The sequence below is a fragment of the Rhopalosiphum maidis genome, chromosome 2 (genome assembly GCF_003676215.2).
Source record: "Rhopalosiphum maidis isolate BTI-1 chromosome 2, ASM367621v3, whole genome shotgun sequence".
Classification (NCBI taxonomy): domain Eukaryota; kingdom Metazoa; phylum Arthropoda; class Insecta; order Hemiptera; family Aphididae; genus Rhopalosiphum; species Rhopalosiphum maidis.
The window spans coordinates 59,510,259-59,535,441 of record NC_040878.1 but is presented as its reverse complement, the minus strand read 5'-3'; the positions used below and the strand labels follow the sequence as shown (position 1 = coordinate 59,535,441).

Here is a 25,183-nt window from a genome sequence, read left to right as displayed (position 1 = left end):
TAAACCTATAGAATATATATTTTTCCATTATATGATTAATTTAATTAGTTTTTAATAGGATTTTGATGATCAAACGTGCAAGTTAATAAAGCTGAAATAGATAACGATTTAAAGTCATAAAATGTCCATTTTAAATTTTGTATAGACAATGACATTTATATTTTATATTAAGCACATATTTTCATTTATCAGAATAAATAAGTAAGTCCTCTTTGTATTTTAAAAATGTAATCACATTATTTGATTTATTCCACGAATCTTTAGTCGTAGTATCGTTTATAGTGTTTATACGATATATTATTGTACAGTATTCAGTATTGCATTGAAAAACCGACGAATAAGTCTCAATATGAGCATTTTTACTAAGTCCTTGCGCTGTTCATTTCAGCTCTCAATGATTTTTCAAATGGCATATATTTTATTATTATTCAAGTTTCTATCTAATATAAATAAAAAAAACCAACATACTACTACTATAATATAGTACCTATCTTTTTGGGAACGATTTAGTCCAACAAAAATATACCTACTTAAATCACACAGCCTTTATACATGACCCCTTTGGTAGAAATTTTATCAAATTTCTAACAAAGTAAAAATTCCACTTTTATAATTTTTAGCCAAAAAATACATTTTATTTTTCATTATATTGTATTTGAATTTGCCACTTAAAAACTGTGGGGATTTCAGCAATCAGAGCCCTAAAAAGCACTTCCAATTTATTTGGCCATCCTTCTCTAAAACTTGGTACAAATCTACTTATCTGCTCACAAGTTACGTCTTTATATAATAACTACAGACAGCATGGAATTCGTATAGCGCGCGTCTTAAATTGAAATGTAAACCGTAGTCTGTCAGACGGTCGGGCGCCGTGACAAGGCCACCGCAGTCGCGCGCGCCTGTCCCCATGCTAGGGCGCAGTGTCAACCCGAGAGCGTCATGGAAACAGCCGCGCCCGCAACGTATTTCTTCCATGAACTCTGCCGAAACGCACCCCCAATCGAACCGCAAACATGGCCGAAACTTTCACCAGGTCAAAATGTTCGCTCTCAGAATATCGTAACTACACATCAGAAGGGAAATAGTCGTGTTTTCACAATCCGTTCCGGTTCGTTTCGTTTCTCGTCAGCCGGTGCTGTAGAGTGCACGCGCTATGCCCACAGTCATTTCTTGGAGTTGCCCGTTGAACTTGTCCGACGCCGCCGCCCCATCGTCATGCCCGTGTCGTTCGCCCGCGTAAATTCCTAAAAACAAATACCGCGCGAGTGTCCCCACCACCGCCGATTCATCAAACGTTCGTTTTACGTTCAACATTCCTTTTACCCAAGTAAGTAATCATGTTTTATAGATAAGAAGAAGTCGAGGATCAAAAAACGGAATAACTCGTTTTTGCCGCCGCATCCCATTTTCTATGATGATGATAAGGCTGTTTTAATCTTTATTCTTTTCTAGTGTGTCGATTCTGTGCTATCTTTCGGAATTCTCATTGGTGGGAGGGGGATGCCCCGAACGTTGCACGTTATGGGATCTCATCGATACACATAATATATATATATATATACTCTTCTATGTACGTCTCGGCACATCGTCGTTGACTTGCCCTCATATCACCCAACAACAACGCCCATCGCAGACAGAGACAGAAATACAGAATATAAAATTATAAGATATACCACCACTGAACATTACGGTCATTTTCGTTGTCGTTATTAAAATATTATCGCTTTTATACGCCATGCTCTCTCGAGCCAACCGTGATAAAACTGTTTCGATTGATAATACGTAACGTCGCGATTTCTCGAGCTTCGAAAATCGATCGCGTCCGTGCTGTGTTCGAATAGAACGCCGATCCCCTTTGAAACCGTGTGTGATCGTCCAATGGTTTTTTACCATAAATGTCGATTCCGCGTTATTTACGTCATTGTTTGGTTCGATATCAGTAGTTAAAGTAAACTGATCATAGGAATTTGCATTGACAGTGTCGTGCCGTATCTACAACTGCCTAACACTAGTGTCCGCCGTCGACGATCTTGACGTAATTGATTTTCATTTCAGAATAACGGAGATTCGATGAAATGTCATTCAACGTATAGTTGATATAACGTGACAGTGAATTAAAATACCGACAAAATGTGGAACATGATGTGTGACGTTATGCCGACCATCACTGAAGACAATATTGGTGGTCAGCGGCATCAGTTTTCCGGCGAAGATGTTCGCATCAATGAGTTTATGGACACTGTGGTAGAGGAACGCAACAAACTTTTGGATACATTAAGCAAGAGTCAAATTAGGCTTGACGAGACTGAAAAACAATTGGCCGAAGTAGAAAGTGAAAGAAATGCTCTACAAAGACAAATTGATGCCACATTTCCAAAGGTAAAATTAAATTTAAACATGGGTAGATATCCATAAATTACTGAATTTATCAATATAATAGTTTGTGGCACTCGGTGAATTTAATCAGATTTATATTCTACCTATTTTTATTTATAATGACTTACTAAAATATAACTTAATACACAACAATGTTATTTCTGAAATGTTATGTTATGGTTTTAAAGGATTTTTAAGAAATTATTGGAGTAGGTAATCATAAATTTCCTAAAAATAATTTTTTTATGACCTAATTTTCAATGAATAATGTTAGTACGGTAGTCAATGTGAATAATTGTACTCTGGTTATAAGTACATTAGGGTATTTTTTCCTTAACATACTTCTAAATCATCTATTGTACAGTAAGTAATTAATGAAATACTTCCTTATTAAAATATAATATTGTATTATGTTTACCTAAATTATCTATGTTGAAAGATACTCTATATGTCTACATTCTTTTTTTTTTAAGAGAAACACTCGGCTGATAAAAATAGGTCACATCCCACTATTAAATAGCAACCACTACAAAAATTAGTGTAGGTTTACTAAAATATTACAGTTTGCATAATAGTCATTGACGATTGCAACCTATGACAGATCTCTTAGTCCTAGATAATAGTTTAAGGATTCAAGAGTGTTCAGTGCCACAATTTGGGTATATAATAAAGTCCATTCTTAATCAACATAAAGTATCTATTATAAATTAAATTAGATAACTTTATCTTAGGTATGATCCCGGATATGGTTTAAATGAAACTTATGCTTCAATACATATTTCCCTAATAATTTCATTCATTAATTAATTTAAATTGTAATATAAGTACAAATTGCAAAAAAAATCAAAATAATATAAATTTTATTCATCAAAACTTAATCATGTTGTGTGCTACCTATCATGTAGTTACTTCATTGAATTATACTAGTGATTAAAATAAAAATTACCTTCATCCTTAGCATACTTAATTCCCCTTGTCTTAATATTGTGTTAATTGGTTGCAATATTAGTGTTATGTATCATTACTTATAAATATATGTTTTATTTAATATTATAATATGATTTCAAGAAATTTTTTATCCACAATAATTAATATTGTTAGTAGTTTGTACTCTGTAATATATTACCATTTACCAGTGGTATCTGTATTATATAATATAGTTCTATGTTTGTGGTAATGGTTAAATGAATACCCTTCACTTAATGAATTAGGTATAGATATGTCTTATAAATCCCTTTCAGTTTGATAATAATACCTATAAGTAGTATGAATTAGCCTTGCATTTAAATATAGCTGACTTTGTAACAAATAGAAAAACTATAATATATAATCTAACAGCCTATTTGATTTGCTCAACCAGAATATTCGGAATGATTTGTATTCAGTTAGGTTAGGTAAAAGCTTTCATTACTTTAATAAACAGATTCTTTCACATACAATTAGATCATAAGGTATAATCAATATTTATCTTATTCCTAAGTGCAACAGTTATTACTAATAAATACCTAATGAAAAATCTAATAGATAATTAATTAATATTTATTTTAAACTTGAAGTGACAAACTGTAAATAGTTACTTTTAAATGAACTTGCATTATTAAATATTTATCTATTTTATTATTTATAAATTCTTTAATAAATGTTTTAAAGTATCTTCATAATTTTATGAAATTGAATTTTGACTTAACTGTTGTAAACTATGCAAGTAAAAATTAAAAAAAACATAGGGTAAATCTATGGAATCAAAAGTTGAAAATCATAAAAATTAGTGAATAATTTGTTATGTATTTGGATTTCTTGAACAGAGCAATACTGATCAGTACTTTTCTTATATTTTGTTTTACAACTTATCGAAACATTTCTATTAAAGAGTGTTTAAACAAATGTAAACAAGACCATTCATATTTTTTCTTTTTTTGTTGATACGTCAAAATTGTTTTTAAGTGATTATTATGGCATTTAAATTTAAAATAATAATTAATCCCTATCGTGCTCTGAAGTAAGCAAAGCAAAACAAATGTCCAATACCATACTATATACTGTGTCAACTGAAATTTAGGTACTTACTTATTTTAGTATAATATATTACAGTAAGTTTTAAGTAACTAATATCATAGGTATCATAAAATAAAAGACTTACTCTATGTATTACTGTGTATACAAATAAGTAACAAGTTCTAAGTTTTAAGTTAAAGTTTTAAATTTGTTTCATATGAATAAAATTTACAACATTAAACATAATACAAAAAAATCCCATTACAACGAACTCCGGGGGACCGAATTTTTTTTTTGTTATAACGGAAGTTTCATTGTAACAAAAATTCGAATAAGCTCTTTATAAGCCCTGATTTTCGGCAGGGGACTTCTATGGACTTACGTTATAACGGGATTTTTCTTGTATTGGTATTCGTTGTAACGGGAATTTACTATATATTATTTTACTGATTTTAATTCTGAGCTAAGTGATAAATATATGGATTTTACTATGATGTCTGTTTTGTGTGTGTATATGCAGGATACATAATCAACAAAATGCTTTGATCTTGGTTTTGGATGGCTAATAGACTCTAGTTTGTACTTTGAACAGATCAAAATTATAAACTATAAATATTTTTTTATATAATCAGAAAAAAATTAAGAAAAATGGGAAATCAGTTTTTGACAGTTGGTTTGTTGTTTTTTTTTGTTATGTAATCAATCTATAGTAATACTTACAGGTAGTAAAAGTAATTACTTTAATAAAAATTTTTAAAAAAACCCATCCTAAAATGTATTTAATACCTAATTAATACCTAACTAATACCCCTGTATTTAAACTGAGGTACTATTTACTATCAAACTGATAAATGATAATATTTAAACACGTTTTAAATTTTTTTATGTATTTTTATAGTCTTTAAAATTATCTCATTTTTTTTTTGGTTAAAAATTAATATTAAATCAAATACGCGAATATTTCATATATTATTTATTTAATTTAATATTTAAGTCAAGTACACTGTACATTTCATAATAGCTTTTCTCTGTGTCAATACAATTTTATTTACACCTACATTGCAAGTTTAAAAATATATTTAATTTTATTCTATAAAAAAAAAAAAAATATTTAAAAATGTCGTATTATTTTATTAAAGTTTAATTATGTTATAACACACGTGGTACATTATTTCTTTGACGTCTTGAAAGTCTAGTGCATCATCCATTGCCCTTTTTCCACTCTATTGTAGAACGCACCCTTATTGGATCGATAGGCCTGGTAGTTGACCTGGTGCCCTACTTCTGGTTTATTCAACACTCCTTTTACTTCATTTTTAGGATTTTCGAGTTGTAGTTATCAATGATTGGAGTTATGTTACCATTAATATTTATTCTGCACTTAAAACTAATATTATCGATTGTATTTTATAAATATAGAACTTTTGGATTTTCCTAAATTCATTAAATCAAATAACATTAAATGTTTATTATATTTAATATTTACCTACTACTATATTAAATAATGAATAATTCTTTAAAAATTAACATTAATTTCGTAAAAAATAATCACTAATACATGCAATAAATAATAAAATAATATAGTATACAAAATGTAAAATAACTGTCGAAAAAGAAATATTTCCGTTTTATAAACTAAATATTTTAAAATTTATAATGTTCCAGATAAATAGGACAGGTAAGTAATAAAAAAAATACAACTAAGATATCTTTAATCCATGTGTTTTTAAGGTGCAGTAATAGTTGATGATAAATTTCAAAAATTCGCCCGCTCTTTAATGACGCACTGAAAATAGTTACAACTAAATATGCTTTTCACCATAGGGTAACAAAATTATAGTGATATATTTTTTTATTACTTTTATCTACTTTACAAAATATTTTTTTTGTTCTGTACGAGACCGTGGAAAGTAACATATGTATGTACCTAAATAAATACTTTATCAAAATTAATGTGTGCCCTTTAAAAATCCCCCCCTTGTTATCTTGGTCTGGATCCGCTCCTGTAATTTTATATTTGAATTCTATCTAATCTTAATGTTTTATTTTAATATATAATTGTTTTCACTATTAACACGTTGACCAGCAAAAAGTTTTTTAGAGGTTATACCTTAAAAAGATTTTGAAAAATTTTTTACGTATGTTTTAAGACATGTCATAGGTATTAGAATTAATTAAGATTAAAATCCCAAAGTCAATTTTATGTAAAGTAATTAATTTTATATTTATTTTTATTACTGCAATCTTGAGACCCGAATTTTGTCGGTAACTGAAGCCTAAGCCAGATAATATAGATATAAAAGGAGATTTTGCTTCAGGATTGCATCTTTCATATTCATATAGTATTATATGTGAAATATATGTTGTTCTAATAGCTATTTATTGATAATGGGTACCAAATTTATATTTCTCTCTAGGATAGCTCTGGTCCCAAGGGCGGATTCAGGGGGCAATTGCCACTCCCGTCGGAAAAAATAATATTAAAAAACATACATTTTTATTATATTGTTTTTTTTTGGTGGGGGGCTATATCTATATTATATAATTTTTCCAATAAAGTACCCTGACCGTAAATACATGCTGGATCCTCCCTTGTCTGGTCTTTAATTCTGCTCTAGGTAGGCATTGGGAATGATTAATTGTATTACTTTACTAGCAATGTTACGAGAGGTTCGTAGGACTTTAAATTTTAAGGTCGGAGATAGCGGCTACTTGTCATACTTAAGTAGTTAAGTCTATATGAAAGATAGATATGCACTTGTTAGATTGCCTGTCTACCCTAATGATAGGTTATGCATACCTCTCCCTCCAGTGTACTATTTCCACCCTTTGGATATGCTGAATCTCCATCCAATGAAAAGTCCGAAGGTTCTCGAATTTGGTGACTGAAGTTGATGAGTGTAGGGAGCGACTACTTGTATTATTTTTACTGGAAATCTTACAATAATTCATTTTTAACTTAATAAAATACGCGAGTTTCAGAAAAAAAAGTTCATTAAAGCACGGTAAACTAGAGTGTTGCACTTTGCACTCATGAGTAAAAAACTGAAAATCATAAGCTTTAGAAAGCTATAATTTTAAAACTAATGATTTCCACACCATTATTCTTATATAATCTCAGTAAAATACATATGTTTTAAAAATAACAAAATCAAAAAATACCCACTAAATAGAATTTGTTTCAGTTTTTCTAACAATTATCAAAAAAATTATTCATGATTAAATATATATATGTTTAATTTGAAGTACTTATTTGATATTTCTTAAAAAATAACGTGTTTTTTTTTCAAACGAATTTACTTATTTTACTGTATTAACAAAAAATATATATATATATACATTTTAGGGATTTAAAATTTTTTTCTTTTATGTATGTTATTAATATTTCTATTAGAGATGTTCCTAGTAGATACTAGATAGTTTGTTATAAACCGAGTACCTAGTACTGGCCAAGTAAAGTTTTTAATACTAACCGAGTATCGAGTACTGGCTGAGTAAAATTTTTAATACTAACCGAGTACCGAATACTGACCGAGTAGAATATTTTTTTTAAACACAGTATTGACTATTGGGTATTTAATAAATAATAGTTAATAATTATTAGTTAAGCAATTATAATATACTACTTACCCAAAGTGCCAAACACAGAAAAAAACACTATTGAGTATTAACATAAAATATAAAAAATAAAATTATAATAGGTATTATTAGGTACCCCGTCAGTAATTAATAATATTACTATAATACAATAAAATATATATTTAAAAAATATTATGGTGAACAAATAAAAGCTGTTCGGCATTCTGAGGCTAGATTATTATCTCATAATTTATTAACCCGTTATTTCTGACATGTACGTAGTTTGCTCGCAGTTGTATTTCCCCTAAATTCATAGTACCTCATAAGGAAATAATTAAAAATAGATTTATCAATAAACAGCCACTTGGATATTCCGATAAGGAAAAATATTGTATTGCGAAAATTAGTTGTGTCGCACTGTCGTGTGAGCGAATCTTTTTACCGAGTCTACCGAGTAAGAGCCGGGTAGAAATGTAGGTATTACGCCGGTACCGAGTAAGGACTGGGTAAAAATTTAGTATTACGACAGATACCGGGTAAGAGCCAAGTCTTAAATATGATATCGAGTACATCAAGTAATTGCCGGGTACTCAGAACATCTCTAATTTCTATACATTATAATATTTTAATATTTAAAATTTTAGAATAACTCAAGTTATTTATGCTACATCACCACAACCTATTTATACCATTCTATAATATGTCGCCTCATCGGTATTGGCTTAGTAATAAACTATGAATTAAAATATAATATTATAATGTAAATATAAATATTTTATAAAATATCATTGAAAATAGGACACGGTGACCGTCGTATCTGTTCAGAATCGTTTTTTGGATCAATGATTAGATAGGTACACTTGAAATCCAGCTACAGCAAATCGAGTTTCTCGATACTTTTTATTATTTTATTTTATGATTCGTCGAACATCTGCGATCATTTTTTTTACTCGCGTCTTGCTATAATTTATAATACTTGTAATATTGGACCAGTGACTGTGACCTTTATCGCAGTACATTATATACTTATATCCGCGTTTTTCTCGCCATTTAAAGGTTGATTGTATAATATATATGTATTATAACTCACTTAAAAGTGATTTAATCAATGCATCTAAATCACACTAAACCTATACTATATATTTTATACATAAATTATTTTTTTATACTCGTATAACTGTATAAGTCACATATTTAATAACTACATAGGGTGTATTCACGTATTCGATATAACACTCAAATTAACTTTCAATTTTACATTTTTTTTTTAGTAATATCCATAATATGTTATATTATATTTAAAAAAAAAAACTACATTACAGTACTGTATGGTGAGGTTCACTCAAACTCAATTACACGCAACACTAATGGTGACTATTAACTAGGTAATTAAAATTAGATACCTATTTTAGGTGTAATCTCAATCTAAAAGTACTTCAGACAAAAGTCTGAAACGATGTACCTACACTAAATATTGTTTTTTAATGTACTTAGAAGTAAACCTTTTACAACTATGATAATATTTTATTGGTGTATTTTTTTATGTATGGTACACATTATGTCATTAAATTAAGTAATTCAGTAATCTTCATTTATTTAACTTTCTTAGTTCTTAATATAGCTGATTTTCATGTAAAATTTTACCTATGTATATAAATTATTTATAATAAAATTAAATCATGTTTCTATAGCCATTAAAAAATTTACTCTATAATTTATCTTTATTTACAATTTTAGTTCTTTAAAATAAGTACTACAATACTTATTTTACAAATTGACAAGACGTATAATTATTTAAATTAAATTTGGTGTATCATTCTAATAATAATTTAAAATTAAGCAATTACTGATTAAATTAGGTGCCTGAACTCCATTTTTCTTAAGAACGAACTTAGGCGGCTGACTTATGCACAGAAGCTTGAGTTAGTTCGCTACACAGCTGGCATATGATAAGTAAACTCAATGGAAAATTCCGTCGAGGTTCCTTCTTAACGTGAAGGCCAAATAGGGTATAGATTGTAATATTGTATACTAGAGTTTGTTTATAGCTTTTAAAAAAATAATCAAACTCATTGTAAAAATGTATTTATATAATATAAATTAATAATATTTTATATTGATAACATTAAAATTTATATGCTATACAAACTGTTTTGGTTATGTAATTTTTAATTTTAAAGTTTGTTTGAAATATTGTGAACCCGTTTGTGAATGACTATAAATTAATATATTATGCACGTATGTCTCATCATCCCATATACTCGTCCAGTTTTCACTTATAATTTGACTCGCCATTATTATGGTACTTACTATACATAAAATAAAATGTCAAAAAATATATGTTATTAACTAAATTAGCCATCATAATTTATCAAAATGTATTAAAGTTAATACTTTACTGACATATGTCAATTTATTATCTCTGCTATTCTGCATACACTAATATAGATACTTTACCTTTCGTTGAATAAAATCAGTAGGGTCAAAGTTAAAATTATAGTACATTGGCTTATTACCAATGTTTTGATGATGCGTTTTTAATCTTAAAATGTTTAAATCATCTTGCTTTTAAATCACTATAAAATTATTTCAGTAGTATAACTAATTTTGGAGATCTATGCTTATATTTATGATTGTCTTTTAATTTGTTGGTAAATAAACATTATTCGTAAATCAGCGAAATTTTTTTTTATTTATCATATATTATTATTATTAATTATACATTTACCATTTTCATTTAAATTTCAATAAAAAATATAGTTTATAAAAACTATTAAATAATTGTCGTTTTTTGTATACAAAATTAGAAAATCTAAATTATATATTTTGAAATTTAAGATATGGTGATAAAAATATCCTTTTATTTTAATTCAAATCCAATTATTTCACGAGTAGCCTGCATAGTGATAGTTCCTTGTTCAAAGTCAACGTGTAATACCTACTTTTAAATCTGGAAAATAATTCTATTCAGCACATTTTTCGTGTAAAATACTAACCACTTCTTTGTAAGTACTCTTCTTTAGAGTAAACATTAAATAACGGTTACATTTTTTTTTTTTTACTTTTATGACAATACTGTAAAAAAAATGTAGGTCTTACAGAAAACACGTACATGGCAATACCACAAATTGACATAAAGTTATGTATGTATAATACTAGTAAGTTGATTTAAAGTATGCAAAGCGATTATTAAAACTTATCCAACAAAAATGAATAATTAAATGTTTTTTTAAATAATGTTTTATGGATAATAATTTTATAATAATGGTATAATGGTAAATGCATAATTAAATAATAATCCTTAATTTATTTATTTATGAAAGAACAGGCCTTTTTATGTACTAATTTTGTGACGACACTTTAACTTTTTTCCAAATACGTTCCTGAGTGTCACTACGTTGCCCAATTTTTTATAATTTTTTTTTATAATTCAGCTACTACTACTATTTAGCACTTTATAAAACCAAATAAAATACATTTTTTTTTTTAAACACACCAATGTTTGTTGATTTAAGACTTTCATTTAGAGAAAACAAAAAATACACACGGGCGAAGCCGGGTAATTCAGCTAGTAATATATATAATAAGAACAATATTTTTTTTTCTTAAGACTACCTATATTCCCGTATTTTTTTCTCGTATTTTTCCTTAGAATTTTTTGCCATTCATCATATAAAATACAAGTATCATTTACACCTCAATAAAATAAATATCGACTTTATCTAAAAATAAAATGTTTATTCATGAAATATTCTATGAAAATTGCTTTACTAAAGTATATAAATATTTTATAAAGCAGTGGCGGATCTAAGGGAGGAGTAAAAGGGTAAATACCCCCCCTCCTTGAGCTTATTATATTTAAATTTTATAAATTTATAAACGTATGAAAATGTTGTCATAGATACCAGTTTCGAAGAATTAATTGTAAATGTGAATATTAATAATTAAATAATAAGTAATTAATTATGTTTATATTAATAAGTATGTTATTAATAGGTATGAATAGTATCTGATGGATATATTTTAATTACCCCCCCCCCCCATTGATAAATTTCTGGATCCGCTCCTGTTATAAAGAAAGATCATTACTCATTAGTAATAGTTGGGCCTAACCATTACAAGTACCTCAAAGATTAAACTACTATTAATGAATGATAATATTTTAAATTTGAAAGTATTCTATGAATTTTAGATGATTTTAAATCTTAAATGTTATTATAAATTTTATAAATTATTTATTGTGCCACTTATTTTGATAAAAATTCTCGAAGAACCTAGAAACCTAATAAAAAAAAATATAGACAGTTTAGTTTTTGGTTTTAAGTATTGCTTTTATTGTATTATACTTTCTTTTTCTTTCTATATGATTTATTATTTTTAAGTATAAATAACACGCGTAATCAGTTCCCACGTAATATTTGTGTTGGTATTTTTATTCATGGGCATTTTTTAGCACTATTTACTACAACAATCTAAAAGTAATTAATCTTTGTCTCTTATTCCCTTCGGAAAAATATAATGTTTATTGTAATAAAAAAAAAAACCGGCTAATCACGATCGCTAAATTCACAATTGTACATATTTGCTGTTTAGTGCATTATAATATTCTCCGACTCTCCATTATACATTATTATCTCAACAGCAAATAAAAGGATTAATAGATACACTGTATATGGCGTATAATATGAAATTCAGTTTCAATTTTTGATATCTTTTACTATTCATTAGTTATAATTGTCTTACAGTTAATCAATTAATAATTACCAGGGCTCGAAAGTTATAGAAACTAAAACAGATAAAATATGCACGAAAAAATGTTAAATATGTAAAAAGAATAATTCAAAATTCTAACAAAAAAATATCTTTTTAAATTAAAAAAATACTCAAAAAAAGCATTTTAAATTTTCGAATTTTAAACTAACTATTGTATAGTTTGTTAGTTTAACTTGGTCTGCTATAGATCAAGAGTATAATATAGAATAAAATGTAACTCCCATAAATTCCGAGTTCTACTAATACCAATATTTAACTAATTGTTTATAGTCGTAATCCACCTTATTGTAATTTGATTGAAACAAATTAATATTCGATTTAGTGTATGAATTGAATTGAATTTTAAAAGCTTTAATTTGTTTTATTCCGATGTGTTTTCAAAAAGATTTAAGACGAATTTCATACTCACATGTGTTGTCTCTGTTTAAATAATGCATAACATAACAGTATTTAGGTTTAGAATTTTCCATTATGTAATGTTACCTTAAACATTGGAGTGAATTGACCTATTATTGAACTTAAAAATTAACTATTATCTTACATCTTTGTCTTAATTTTTTACAATATTTTAACCTCTAAGCATATGATATCCTCTTCATTTAATTGATATATATATGTATATGTTGCATTTATATTGATAAGATATTAAATTCCCTTCTATTTAAAACTTATAAACTAATTCAAAAGATTTTGCTGTATTTTAAATATAATTGAAACATATATTATGTTTGATATAACTCAAAGTATTACAATTTATAACTTAAAATTACACTTTTATAAAAATATACCAAAAGAAAAACACAGTCTTGTTTTCAAAATAATCATTATGTCAAATGATATGTTTAAACTTCATACTTAAAATAAAAATAGCTAGTAATCATATCAAATTTTGAAGTCTTCAATAAGTATAAATTGACAATTTTATTAATTATTCAAAATAATATATCTGTATTACATACCTACATTTCCCCTAAAAAGAAAAATTTATTGACAATTAATTTATTCATAAATTTGTGATAACTGGATAAATATTTCTGAATAAATTATTCCACAATAATTTTATTTTATTTTTATAATATTCATATGTTGTTCATTTTACCATTTTTATGTTTTGCTATTTTTCATTTTTCTCTTGAATTACTGTCTACTTGGAATCAGAAAATGTTTTTTCTCCATAAAATGAATTATATGGAATATTTGAGTAATAAGCCCTTTGGATATCAAATTTTGTCTAAAAAAGCGGATATAATATGTGTTGCTCTGTGATTATTAGGGGAGTATTCATAATAAAATATAAGCTTTTACTACCAGTAGCAATATGTTTGCTTGAGATAAATATCCCTTTCCTTTTTTACTTTCCATTTCAATAGGGTGTTTCAATGGAGTATGCATTTTCCCTCTTAGTATGAATTGCATAGCCTTTGAGTTAGGTATGAATTCTGTATTCCATGGAATTTCTATTTCATTCTATATTTTTTTGTATAATGTATTGTATTATATTTAATTATTATTTCTGTTATTGTTTTGTATAACAATTAACTATGAACAATATAAACATACTATATCGTTCAAAATTCTCTGATACACTTTCATCGTTATTAAATGATGCTGCAACTACAGTCCATGAAACTTTCGATAATTCACAGTATAAATTAAACCGTATAGCAAATATTAATAACAATGTTAACACATGTTCTTGTATGTTACACTTAGTCTTACTTCAGGTAAACATATTTCATTGGTTTTTGTTTTTTAATTATACATGACAATTACCCAATAGTCATGTATCATTACTAATTTTAAACCACAGATTTAGTGATTACTAATTTATAATATAGTTGTATACTTAAATGTGATATATTATATATTATATTACAATGCTGTTTTCAAACTAAAAATATAAAATTCTAGGTTGGTAATCACTAATCTGTATCAAATTATGATTATATATTAGTAATAGTTGATACTTTATTTTATCATTTAGGAAATTGCTGCATTAAGAAAAGAACTAAGTCAAACACGTGACCAATTAGCCGCAAGAGATGAAGAAATTGCCGAATTAAAAGCTGAAAGAAGCAATACAAGAGTATATATTTTATTTTTATTATCATTTTTTATGTTAAACATATTTTAACTTTTTTAATTTTAGTTGCTATTAGAACATTTGGAAAGTTTAGTATCAAGACATGAAAGGTCAATACGATCAACTGTCATTAAAAGGCAGACAAATCAAAATCCACAAGCCTATTCTGGTGTTTCCAGTGAAGTAGAAGTTCTGAAAGCACTTAAAAGTCTTTTTGAGCATCATAAAGCTCTTGATGAAAAAGTAAGTATAAAAAAAAAGTTATTTTTGTATTAGTGTATTACACAATGTATTATTGATTATTAAAATCTATTTAAATTGTATTTTAAGTTTATGTGTTAATTATTTATCGATATAATTTATTTTTATAAACAGGTAAGGGATAGATTAAGGTACGCTCTAGAAGCCAATGCTAAACTTGAAGAGAAACTAGAAAGCACTATGCAAGAGGTATTAATAATTAAATTATCAATTTTATTTGAACTATATTTTATTTTATACTTAACAAGTTTTATAATGATATTTTTAATAGCTTGATGTGTTAAAATCTGGTGGTAAAACAGAAGATGATTCTATTATCCAAGAAAATGGAGGTTCTGATAATGTGGATGGTACTTGCTCTCTACCACATACTATAAAAGTAATTTTCGTTTTATTATTAATTGACATATATCTTATAGTTGACAAATTATTATTTTACATTTATTTTTATAAAATAAAATTGTAGATTATAGATATGCACTTTTTTATGTGAATAATTTTTGTATATAATCACATGACCATAATTAGTACTTAGATGTTTTATTAAATTAGTCAGTTTTAGATAAAATTTGGTAGGTATATAATATTAAAAAAGGGTAGTATTAAATGAATATAGCAGTTCATTTGTATAAGGTATACAATATATATTTTTTGCATATGGGTAAACTTTAAAGGCATGGATATTATTTTTATTAAATTCAAAAGTAGTTATTATAATTTTTTAAAAGACATTTCTGTGTGTTAATTATAGATAATTAGTTTATAAATCAGTTTTATTATTAAATAACTATTGATGTATAATTATCATATTATGAACGCCAACCCATATATTTTTATATATAATTCAGTTAATTTAAAGCATGATTATAATATAAGTCACCTACAATAAAAATTATTGTGTTATGGTTAATCTATGCCTACAATCAATCATATGATATATATTTTAGAAGAATAATACATTTTATGATTCTGAACAGAGTAAGACATTTTCTACACTGATTTAATTTAATTTTTTGTATATAATCACATTCTAAAATAGAAAATTGTATCTAGTTAGTACTTTTGAAAATTATAAGTAGGAAATTTATATTACTTAACTTAATAATTGTAAAATACGTAGTAAAAATAGAATTCTTTACAGAACACCAGTTTTCATCAAAATTGATTTTGTATTTTTGTAGTTATTATGAAAAGAATAACATTAAATAGAGATTCAACTATTTATAGACATGAAATTTATATTTTTCAATTTATGTTATAACATAATTGTTTCTTCATTTAAAACATTGAGTACAAAATTCCTCATAACTTATTACAGTTAAAAATACCTTAAAAACTCTTCATTTCCATCGAATAATGTTGGTTCATTTGGTTAGTTGCCGTTTGACCTTCCATCTGATGTAGTTTTTTTACTGAATGATGTTTATGTACTTTTAATACCTTAACAAGTATTCAAACAGTTCAGTGGTTTAGATAACATATCCTTTCAGTATTTGTATAATTGTCATTCTGTAATCCAATTTCAACTTATCTACTTTTATAAACTTATTAGATGTAAATATTTTCTTTAGTATATGAAAATAAATTATTTAACTCTGATATCAGAATCAGGGCACCTATTAAATGTTTTAAATTACAAGCCCATTTCAATAATACCAGATCTTGGTAAAATATGTTATGATATCTGAACAGCACAATTTTAGAACTGGTAAGTTGATCATTACCAGTTGGTTAGGTTAGATTATTAGCTATCATAAATTATAATATTTTTTATTGTGTTAGCTGTATTTTACTTTTTTTTATTTAATTTTCTTTCCTTTGTGTGTACATATTATATTATATAGTTACTTATTGTAATAAAAAATATTGCTATTGTTTATCTTTAAAATTAAATTTAAAAAAAAACAATCTATTCTATAACACACTTGTTGACAGGGTATACTTAAAACCTAAAATATAGCAGAACGAATTGTGTTATTTTTTTTATTTACTTATTTACTTCAAAGTGACTATATAAATATGTCCTCTTACCTCAGAATAAAATACATATCAAACACTTTAATGTTAAATTTTATTTTAATTAATTTTAACATTTTTTTTCTATAAATATATTAATTGGATATGTGTTATATTTTTACTGTGGTAAATTAGTTTATTTAATTTAATAAGATGCTAGCATGAGTATTTTTAAGCATTTTGTGTAAAGTGATTGATTTGCATGTCAGAATAGAACACTGAATGGTCACATTGATGAAACTACTAAGTATGCACAAGACGAAAAACTAGTCAACACACATGTGGACAATTGTGTTAATAATAGTATTGATCAAGAGGTTTGTCAAAATAAAAAAAATTGCATTGCTTAATGTACAAATTAAAAAATGAACTTTTTAAAAATAAATTAAATGTTTAATTTAGAATTCTGAGTATGGCACTTGGAAAATGAATGAATTGTCTAGTCGAGTTTCTGAATTAGAGGATTCACTTTCAAAAACACAGCGAGAACTTCATAAGTCTCAAGAAAATAGCAATAATTTACATCATGAACTGAGAGAAAATATTTCTATCAAAGAAGAACAGGTACATTTGGATTATTTTCCATTTAGTAATATTTAATGTTAATTATACATTTTATACTCTATAGGAAGAACGGATTAGTTCCTTGGAAAAAAAATACATGAATTTACAACGTGAATCTACCTCATTGCATGATTTAAATGATAAATTAGAACAAGAACTTAGGCATAAAGAAGCTCAGTTAAAAGTATGTGTGATGTTCCTATTAATATATATAACTTTTAATTTTGCAAATACATTTTTTCAGTTGCAAGAAGAAAAGACACGTGCAACTCATGAGAAATTAGAATTATGTGAACAGAAATTGGCACAATTTGCAACTCTGCCAGAGATAGAACAAGAACTTAAACAGCGAATGGAAGCCCTTACCCAGGTAAGGGCTCAGGTACGAGATTCGTTCAACAGATCAAACTTTTTCTCAATTTTATTCTTTTTGTTTTTCACACCCAACCTGTTGTCGAACTCGTATTATTTATTAGTTTATTAGTTTTATTATTCATAGTATTGTACTTTTAATATTCAATTTTTATTGAGTCTTGAATACCTTATTACTTCTATTTATGCTTTAAGCACGATTTTCCTGCTACTTTTACAACTAAATATATTTTTTACTTAATGCATATTTAAAAATATAAACTATAGTGTACATATGCAGGATGGTTTACTGTGTTTTATTGTTTATTTACATATGATAACAAAGAAAACACCCTTTGGATATATTTTCATATATAAGTAGGGCAATTTTTAGATATATTATGCTAATATTTCAAAATATATTAATAATTGTATGATTTTTATTTTGTAAGAATTTAACTATTTAAAATTGTTTTAATAGAAAGACCCATATTTATATTTAAAGCTTCAGGTTAAAAGTTTTTTAAAGTTATTTAAAAGTAGAATTATACTACCTGTACATTTGTTCCAAACTACATAGTTTCTATGTCGTTCCAATAAATAATAATATTAATTGTTATAACTAGGGCCAGGATAGTATAGGATTTCTTTTATGATATACAGAATAATATAATTTTCAAGCACAAAATGTAATTTGGTCGTCTATGAATTCAAATATATAGTTTTTTCGTACTTTTTAGCATTTTTTATTTATTTTTATTTATGCTCTGTTTTCAATAGTAGTTAAAAATACATAACAAATAATTATATCACTGATATATGCAACAATAATCTTCAATATTGTGAGTTATCTTAATTGTTAAATTAAATTATAGTGATGTGGTGAGTACATATATTATGGTGGTAATTTATGTATAGTGTCAGTAAATTCCTATTTAGTAGTATTTTTACTTTGAGTGTGTGCATTGACATATTTTTTTACTATATGCCAAAACAAATCGCAATCGATTCATATGCGACTTAATGTTTTGGAATTTTTCTCCTAAATCTTTTAAAATTATTTTTGGGTCATTTTTTAGGATCAAGAATCTTAAAATTCTAGCCCTAATTATAACTTAACTAATCCAAAATTAGATTCTGATTCATCCAGTTTCAGAATGTAAATATGTATATAAAAGCTTTTAATTGTAATTTTCTACTATTCTATTTATTTATTTTGAATTATAAATTGAAATTATTGTTTAAATCAGATTATCTGTAAACAATATGTTTTCTATTTTGTTTATACAATCAAATATTTATTCTTCTATACACTTTTGCCAAGAAATAGTCATTAATATACAGTAACCAAAATATGTCACAACCACTCTCACATTATTTCTGTTTAAAATAAAAGATTTGAAATCTCATTACCTACTTTTAACACCTTAAAAATATATACATAAAATCTTAATATCAAATATATCCATAAGAGTATAGAGTAAATAAATAATTTAAATAATTTTTTAAGCTTAGTTCAAATATAAATAAAAAGAAGACTTATTTATTTCAGTTGTCATCAAATTCTAAATTATTTACATTATAACTTCTTGATAATATTGGTTTGAAAAAAAAATTAAATAATTGAATGTATGAATATTATTTATTCACTTTTATTATTATGCTCGCTCTATACGTTAGATAATACATAGTGAAATAAACAAATACAATTAATGCAAAATTATTTTAGGCTCAAGAAAGACATGGTACAGCTGAAGATCGTATTCAGAGGTTAGAATCACAAGTAGAAGAGAAAAATGCTGAAGTAATGAGAGTCAATCAAAGACTTAAAATGAATGAAGAACATAATACAAGACTTTCAGCTACTGTTGACAAATTATTATCAGGTTATTATAAACAATATTATTTATTTTTATTTTTTTAATTATATATTTTTGTAAATGTTTTAGAATCTAATGAACGACTTCAAGTACATTTGAAGGAACGCATGCATGCTTTAGAAGAGAAAAACATGCTGACACAAGAACTAGAAAAGTGTCGTAAACTAGTCGAAGAAATTCAAACAGAAAAGGTTTGTCTGTTAAATATGTTGTTATCATAAACATTAATTTTAAATATTTTAAATTGATTTTAGACTGAATTATTAAAAGAACTTGGAAAAGCGCGTATGGAAATCGATAACATTAAAAGACAAATGCTCCAACAGGAGATCGCTTTTAATATACAACAGACTGATGCATTAACAAGGTTAGTAGATAATTACATTTTTTTTGTTTAGTATTTATAACAAACTTAATTTGTAGGAGTTTGTCTCCTGGTGGTCCTGATCAAGGGAGTTTTGTTCAAAGTTCTAGTCAACATTCAAACTTTGATACTCATTCATTATCACGTAGATCAATGAAAGCCAGAATGTCTCCAATGGAATCAAACCATGCCAAGGTACTTAAGTATATTATTTTTGTATTTTTTTTTTTTTTTTGTATTAAAAGTTATTCAAAAAATGTCAAACTATAAACTTATCATATCTATATATTCGATACAGTGATACCTCTAAATATTAGACTATCTCGATCGCTGAAATTTAAATTGTATTCACTATATAGAAGTGCCACTTATAAAAGTTTATATTATATTCTCTTGTTTGGGGAGATTTCACTTTTTTCTATTGTGTATTTTTGATAGAATATTATAATATTATTTTTTATATAGTCTACCAATATAGATATTTTAATATATGCCTTTTTTAGGAATGGGAAAAATTACAACAAGCCCATGTCTTAGCTAATGTACAGCAAGCATTTGATGCTTCTAGCGATGTAGATATGGATGGTGGTGATGATGATCTTGATGATGAGCCAGGCATGTATTGTGATACAGGCGAACCACTGTCTCCTTCGGCAGCAGATGCTCAGACATTAGCTCTGATGTTACAAGAACAATTAGATGCAATCAATACAGAGATAAGACTAATTCAAGCTGAAAAGCAAAATACAGAAGCCCGAGCAGAAGAACTTGAATCCAGAGTTGGTAGCATGGAACATGTTAATCTATTATCTAGAAATCGTAATTATGATCGGCAGTCGCCTCCTGCTAGTGGCCGGTCTACTCCTCAGAGAGAATATTTACATAAATATCATTCTGTAAGTAAAATAATCTTGTACAATATAAATAAAATACAAATAATCAATTCATATATGTTTATACTGCTTTAATTCTGAGTGATGCAGAAATTTAATAGTATTGGTTGATTTTACTATTATATTTTTCTGTTAACTTTTTGTCAAAAATCGATTTTCCTTAGTAATCAATTTATTCAAATTCAAACTTTTTTTATTTGTTAAGTTTATTAAGGACCATATTAAATTATTTAAATTGTTATTCCATTTAAAGAGTATCTTGTTGAAAAGTTATTAATATGTTACTAAAAGATAATGGTTAAATGGTTTTACAAAATTATTAAACATATATAAGATCTTGTACTAATTCTATTTGGACATGTTTACAAATGATAAAATGTTGATAGATTTATTGATTAAATTTTAAAACCATCATAACTCCATTCTTTTTATCATCCTTGGTTTACAAAGTTAAATAACTTAAAAACTACCCATTCAAATTTAAAAGTAGTTACATACATTTTTTTTAAAAGGCATCTAGTTAATTATTTACAAAAAAAAATAATTAGTTTTGTTATGTGATACTCTTTAAAAGGTACAAGAATATCAATGATTTTTTAAATATTGTTCATATTTAGGTATACGAAGTATTAAGTTTTTTGTGCGGCTTTTGAATGAAAAAATTGGATTGTCTGCACTTTTATTGTTGACATATCTTAACTTTTAAAATTTCAATAAGTTCTTGGTATACATTATACAGTTTGTTTATGTTCTGCGTGCTATCATCAATAAATTATATTTCCTTTTAAGACTGGTGATGGAAAGTGCCAAAGCAGATTATACTTTTAATTTTTTATTGTATTTTGATTAATTTTAAATTAATCATATAATATATATTGTAAACTTAAATTGTTTGTCGTACTTCATGGCTTTGCTTGAATTTATTAATAAAACAACAAATGTTACATTATTTTTTAGCTTCAGCTTAATGAAGAAGATGACATGGGTATTTCATCAACACAAGATAATAATGGAGCAGCAAGTCCATTAACAGCACGTTCAATGAGATTAGAGCGAGTGGCTCAAGCCTTAGCTCATAGTCAAGAAGAACTGCGCAGGTTAGTATAGTAATTCTTAAATAGTTAAAAGAAATAATAAATGATTTACTAGATTTATAATTTGTTTTTCTTTTGTTATAGGCGTGCTGGCATCAATACTGTTCCATCAACATTAAATATGATAAACTATAACTCTTCATCATTAAGGTAAATATTGCAGTAATTTAAATTTACTTATTTGATTAGACATTTTAATATGGTTTAAAACCATGTAGTACTAAACATATTATTTCATATGTATCACATATTGTACATATATTTACAATCCATATTTCATTATTTTATAAAAGATATATTTTTATTTAATGTACAGGCACGCAAGCCAAACAAAAACACAGTATTTATATTTTGAGATTAAATCTTTTTATCATGATTTTAATAAATTAATTAATGCGATATTCTTATAATAAATAGATAATTCATTTCCTTGTATATACAATAAAATCATTAAATGTTAGTTGTAAATGCCCTCCTTAGTGCTTTTTAGTTATTTGTAGTAGCCGTTGGTTTGGGTTTGTAATATAGGGGTGCCAGTGGGTTTTCTACGCCTCCATCACCGTTGTCCTCTCGTCACAGCAGTCAAGATTCTTTGCATCATGGTCCAACATTGATGGGTCAAACTGGCACTAGTCTGTCAAGTATATCAAGTGCATTCAGTGTCTCTCAAATGCAATCATACCACCATACATTGCCGTCATCTGCATCTGTAGCAGCGCAAAAAAAAAAAGGAATTAAGTCATCTTTAGGACGATTCTTTAGTAAAAAAGAAAAGGTATTGTACCTAATTATTGTAATTATTGTAATCAAATTTATACTTATGTATATATAATTACATATTTCTTTTATTTGTATATTTATAGCAGGGAAAGGGCAAAGAGGGCATGAGTGGTATGTTGAGTCATATGTCTTCTTCTGATATGTCACTGGCTAGTTCCTATGCTGGAGATGATACTTCCAGTTTATGTAGTGCAAGTTTAGGACAGAAAGGTGATTTTGACAGAAGAAAAAAGAAAAAGTAAGTATTTCTAAATTAATCAAATTTAATGATTAATTACTTGTCTAATACTTCTATTTTGTAGACATGAATTACTTGAAGAAGCAATGAAAGCTGGAACTCCGTTTGCTTTATGGAATGGACCAACTATTGTGGCTTGGTTAGAATTATGGGTTGGAATGCCAGCATGGTATGTGGCAGCTTGCAGAGCTAATGTTAAATCTGGAGCTATAATGAGTGCTTTATCGGATACTGAAATACAAAGAGAGATTGGAATTAGCAATCCATTGCACCGTTTAAAGCTTAGATTAGCCATTCAGGAGATGGTGTCTTTAACAAGCCCTTCAGCTCCAGCAAAATCGCTTCGTTCAACATTAGCTTTCGGTGATATGAATCACGAATGGGTTGGAAACTATTGGTTACCATCATTGGGATTACCACAATATCGATCCACATTTATGGAATGTCTTGTAGATGCTAGAATGCTTGATCATCTGACAAAACGTGATTTTAGATCACAGTTGAAAATGCTGGATGGTTTCCATCGGTAACTTTAAATAATATTTTCATTAGTATAATGTACTTTTAATTTATTAATATATATTTTTTTAATTTAACATAATATTATTTAGAACAAGCTTACAATTTGGTATAACATGCTTAAAACGGGTTAATTTTGATCGAAGTCAACTAGAAGATAGACGCCGCATTGCTGAACATGAAACTGTAGACATTTTAGTATGGTCCAATGAAAGAGTAATTAAATGGATTACTAGTATTGGTTTGAAGGTTTGTATACTGACAGCAATTAAAAAACTTTAAAAAATAAAACGATTTATCATGTGTATAACTGACAATTAAAAATTTAGGAATATGCTAACAATCTAATTGAATCCGGTGTACATGGTGCAATAATTGCACTTGACAAGAATTTTGATTCTAATACACTTGCTATGGCACTTCAAATACCTCCACAAAACGCACAAGTACGTTGACAATTTAATGGATAATAATAATATAATAGTTTTGATTATTTAATTTTTATTCAAATTTAAATATTATTAATAGGCTCGTCAAGTATTAGACACAGAGTTCAATAAACTATTGACCATATCGACAGAACGGAGATTAGACAGTAGTTGTAGTGATCTTGGAGCCTCCTGATATTACCCATCCGCCTCTCAAGATTAAAATGAGAGGTGCAGGTGGTATTGACTGTTTAAACTGTGCCGCATCAGCACTCCTTCAAGTTGTCAAAGCGGCATGGATAGTTATTGCATTTTTAAAAAGCAACATTTTGTTTTATTTTTTTTTTTTATCCTTTTAATATTTTAAATGGCGTTTTTAAGTTCAAAAATAATTTTTGAAATAATTGTTTTTTTTTCTGATTGTTAAGTTGAAAATATTGTTAATGACTCATGGGAAAAATTACCATTTAACTTATTCATTAATTTATCATCTTTCGTTCTAACATTTTTTTTCATTTAATACGTTTTTTATAACGTCTGTTATATATATAAATTTATTTATAAATTTAAAAAATGTATCTAAATTAGTTGTCCGTAATAGTTCCCCTAGATGAGAAGGATATAATAATGACCGAATGTGCACAATTTCCGTGAGATTACGTACCAAAGTATTGTTTTAAAGTACCATGTGTATACTATTAGCGTTAAGAAGTATTTACATAACCATGATGTACTAATTAGTGGAATTAAATTATGTAAAAAATTGTTCTAACAAAACCTTATACATGTAACTGCAATGCACAACGTAAATGTATTTATCTCTTCCTTCGCTGTTTTTGTTCAGTTTGTTTTAAAACTGAAATACCTAAAGTAAATCATATAAGTTTACAGTTTAAATTTTTTATACATATTATTATTTTCCTTTTTTTCTTTTTTTGTTAGTGGCCAGTGTTGTTCATGTGTTTTAAATTATTATCCTATCCTGTTGT

At 26.7% G+C, this 25,183-nt stretch overlaps 1 protein-coding gene across 2 annotated transcripts; it reads left to right on the top strand.

Annotated features, from left to right (window-relative positions):
- The first annotated feature begins 1,002 nt into the window (after positions 1 to 1,002).
- LOC113551254 (liprin-alpha-1) lies at positions 1,003 to 25,183 on the top strand. Of its 2 annotated transcripts, none has more exons than XM_026953385.1 (23): positions 1,003 to 1,327; positions 2,056 to 2,379; positions 14,708 to 14,809; positions 14,873 to 15,049; positions 15,182 to 15,256; positions 15,339 to 15,446; positions 17,293 to 17,400; positions 17,486 to 17,647; positions 17,712 to 17,831; positions 17,892 to 18,017; positions 19,728 to 19,884; positions 19,948 to 20,069; positions 20,133 to 20,245; positions 20,302 to 20,437; positions 20,746 to 21,138; positions 22,093 to 22,232; positions 22,314 to 22,379; positions 22,758 to 23,004; positions 23,093 to 23,247; positions 23,312 to 23,773; positions 23,859 to 24,015; positions 24,096 to 24,212; positions 24,295 to 25,183. In XM_026953385.1, the coding sequence occupies exons 2-23, from the start codon at positions 2,131 to 2,133 to the stop codon at positions 24,388 to 24,390; spliced, it is 3,588 nt and encodes a 1,195-aa protein (XP_026809186.1). In that variant the 5' UTR covers positions 1,003 to 1,327; positions 2,056 to 2,130; the 3' UTR covers positions 24,391 to 25,183. The 2 variants fall into 2 exon arrangements, with proteins under 2 accessions (XP_026809186.1, XP_026809185.1); XM_026953384.1 differs by having other exon boundaries at positions 17,892 to 18,029.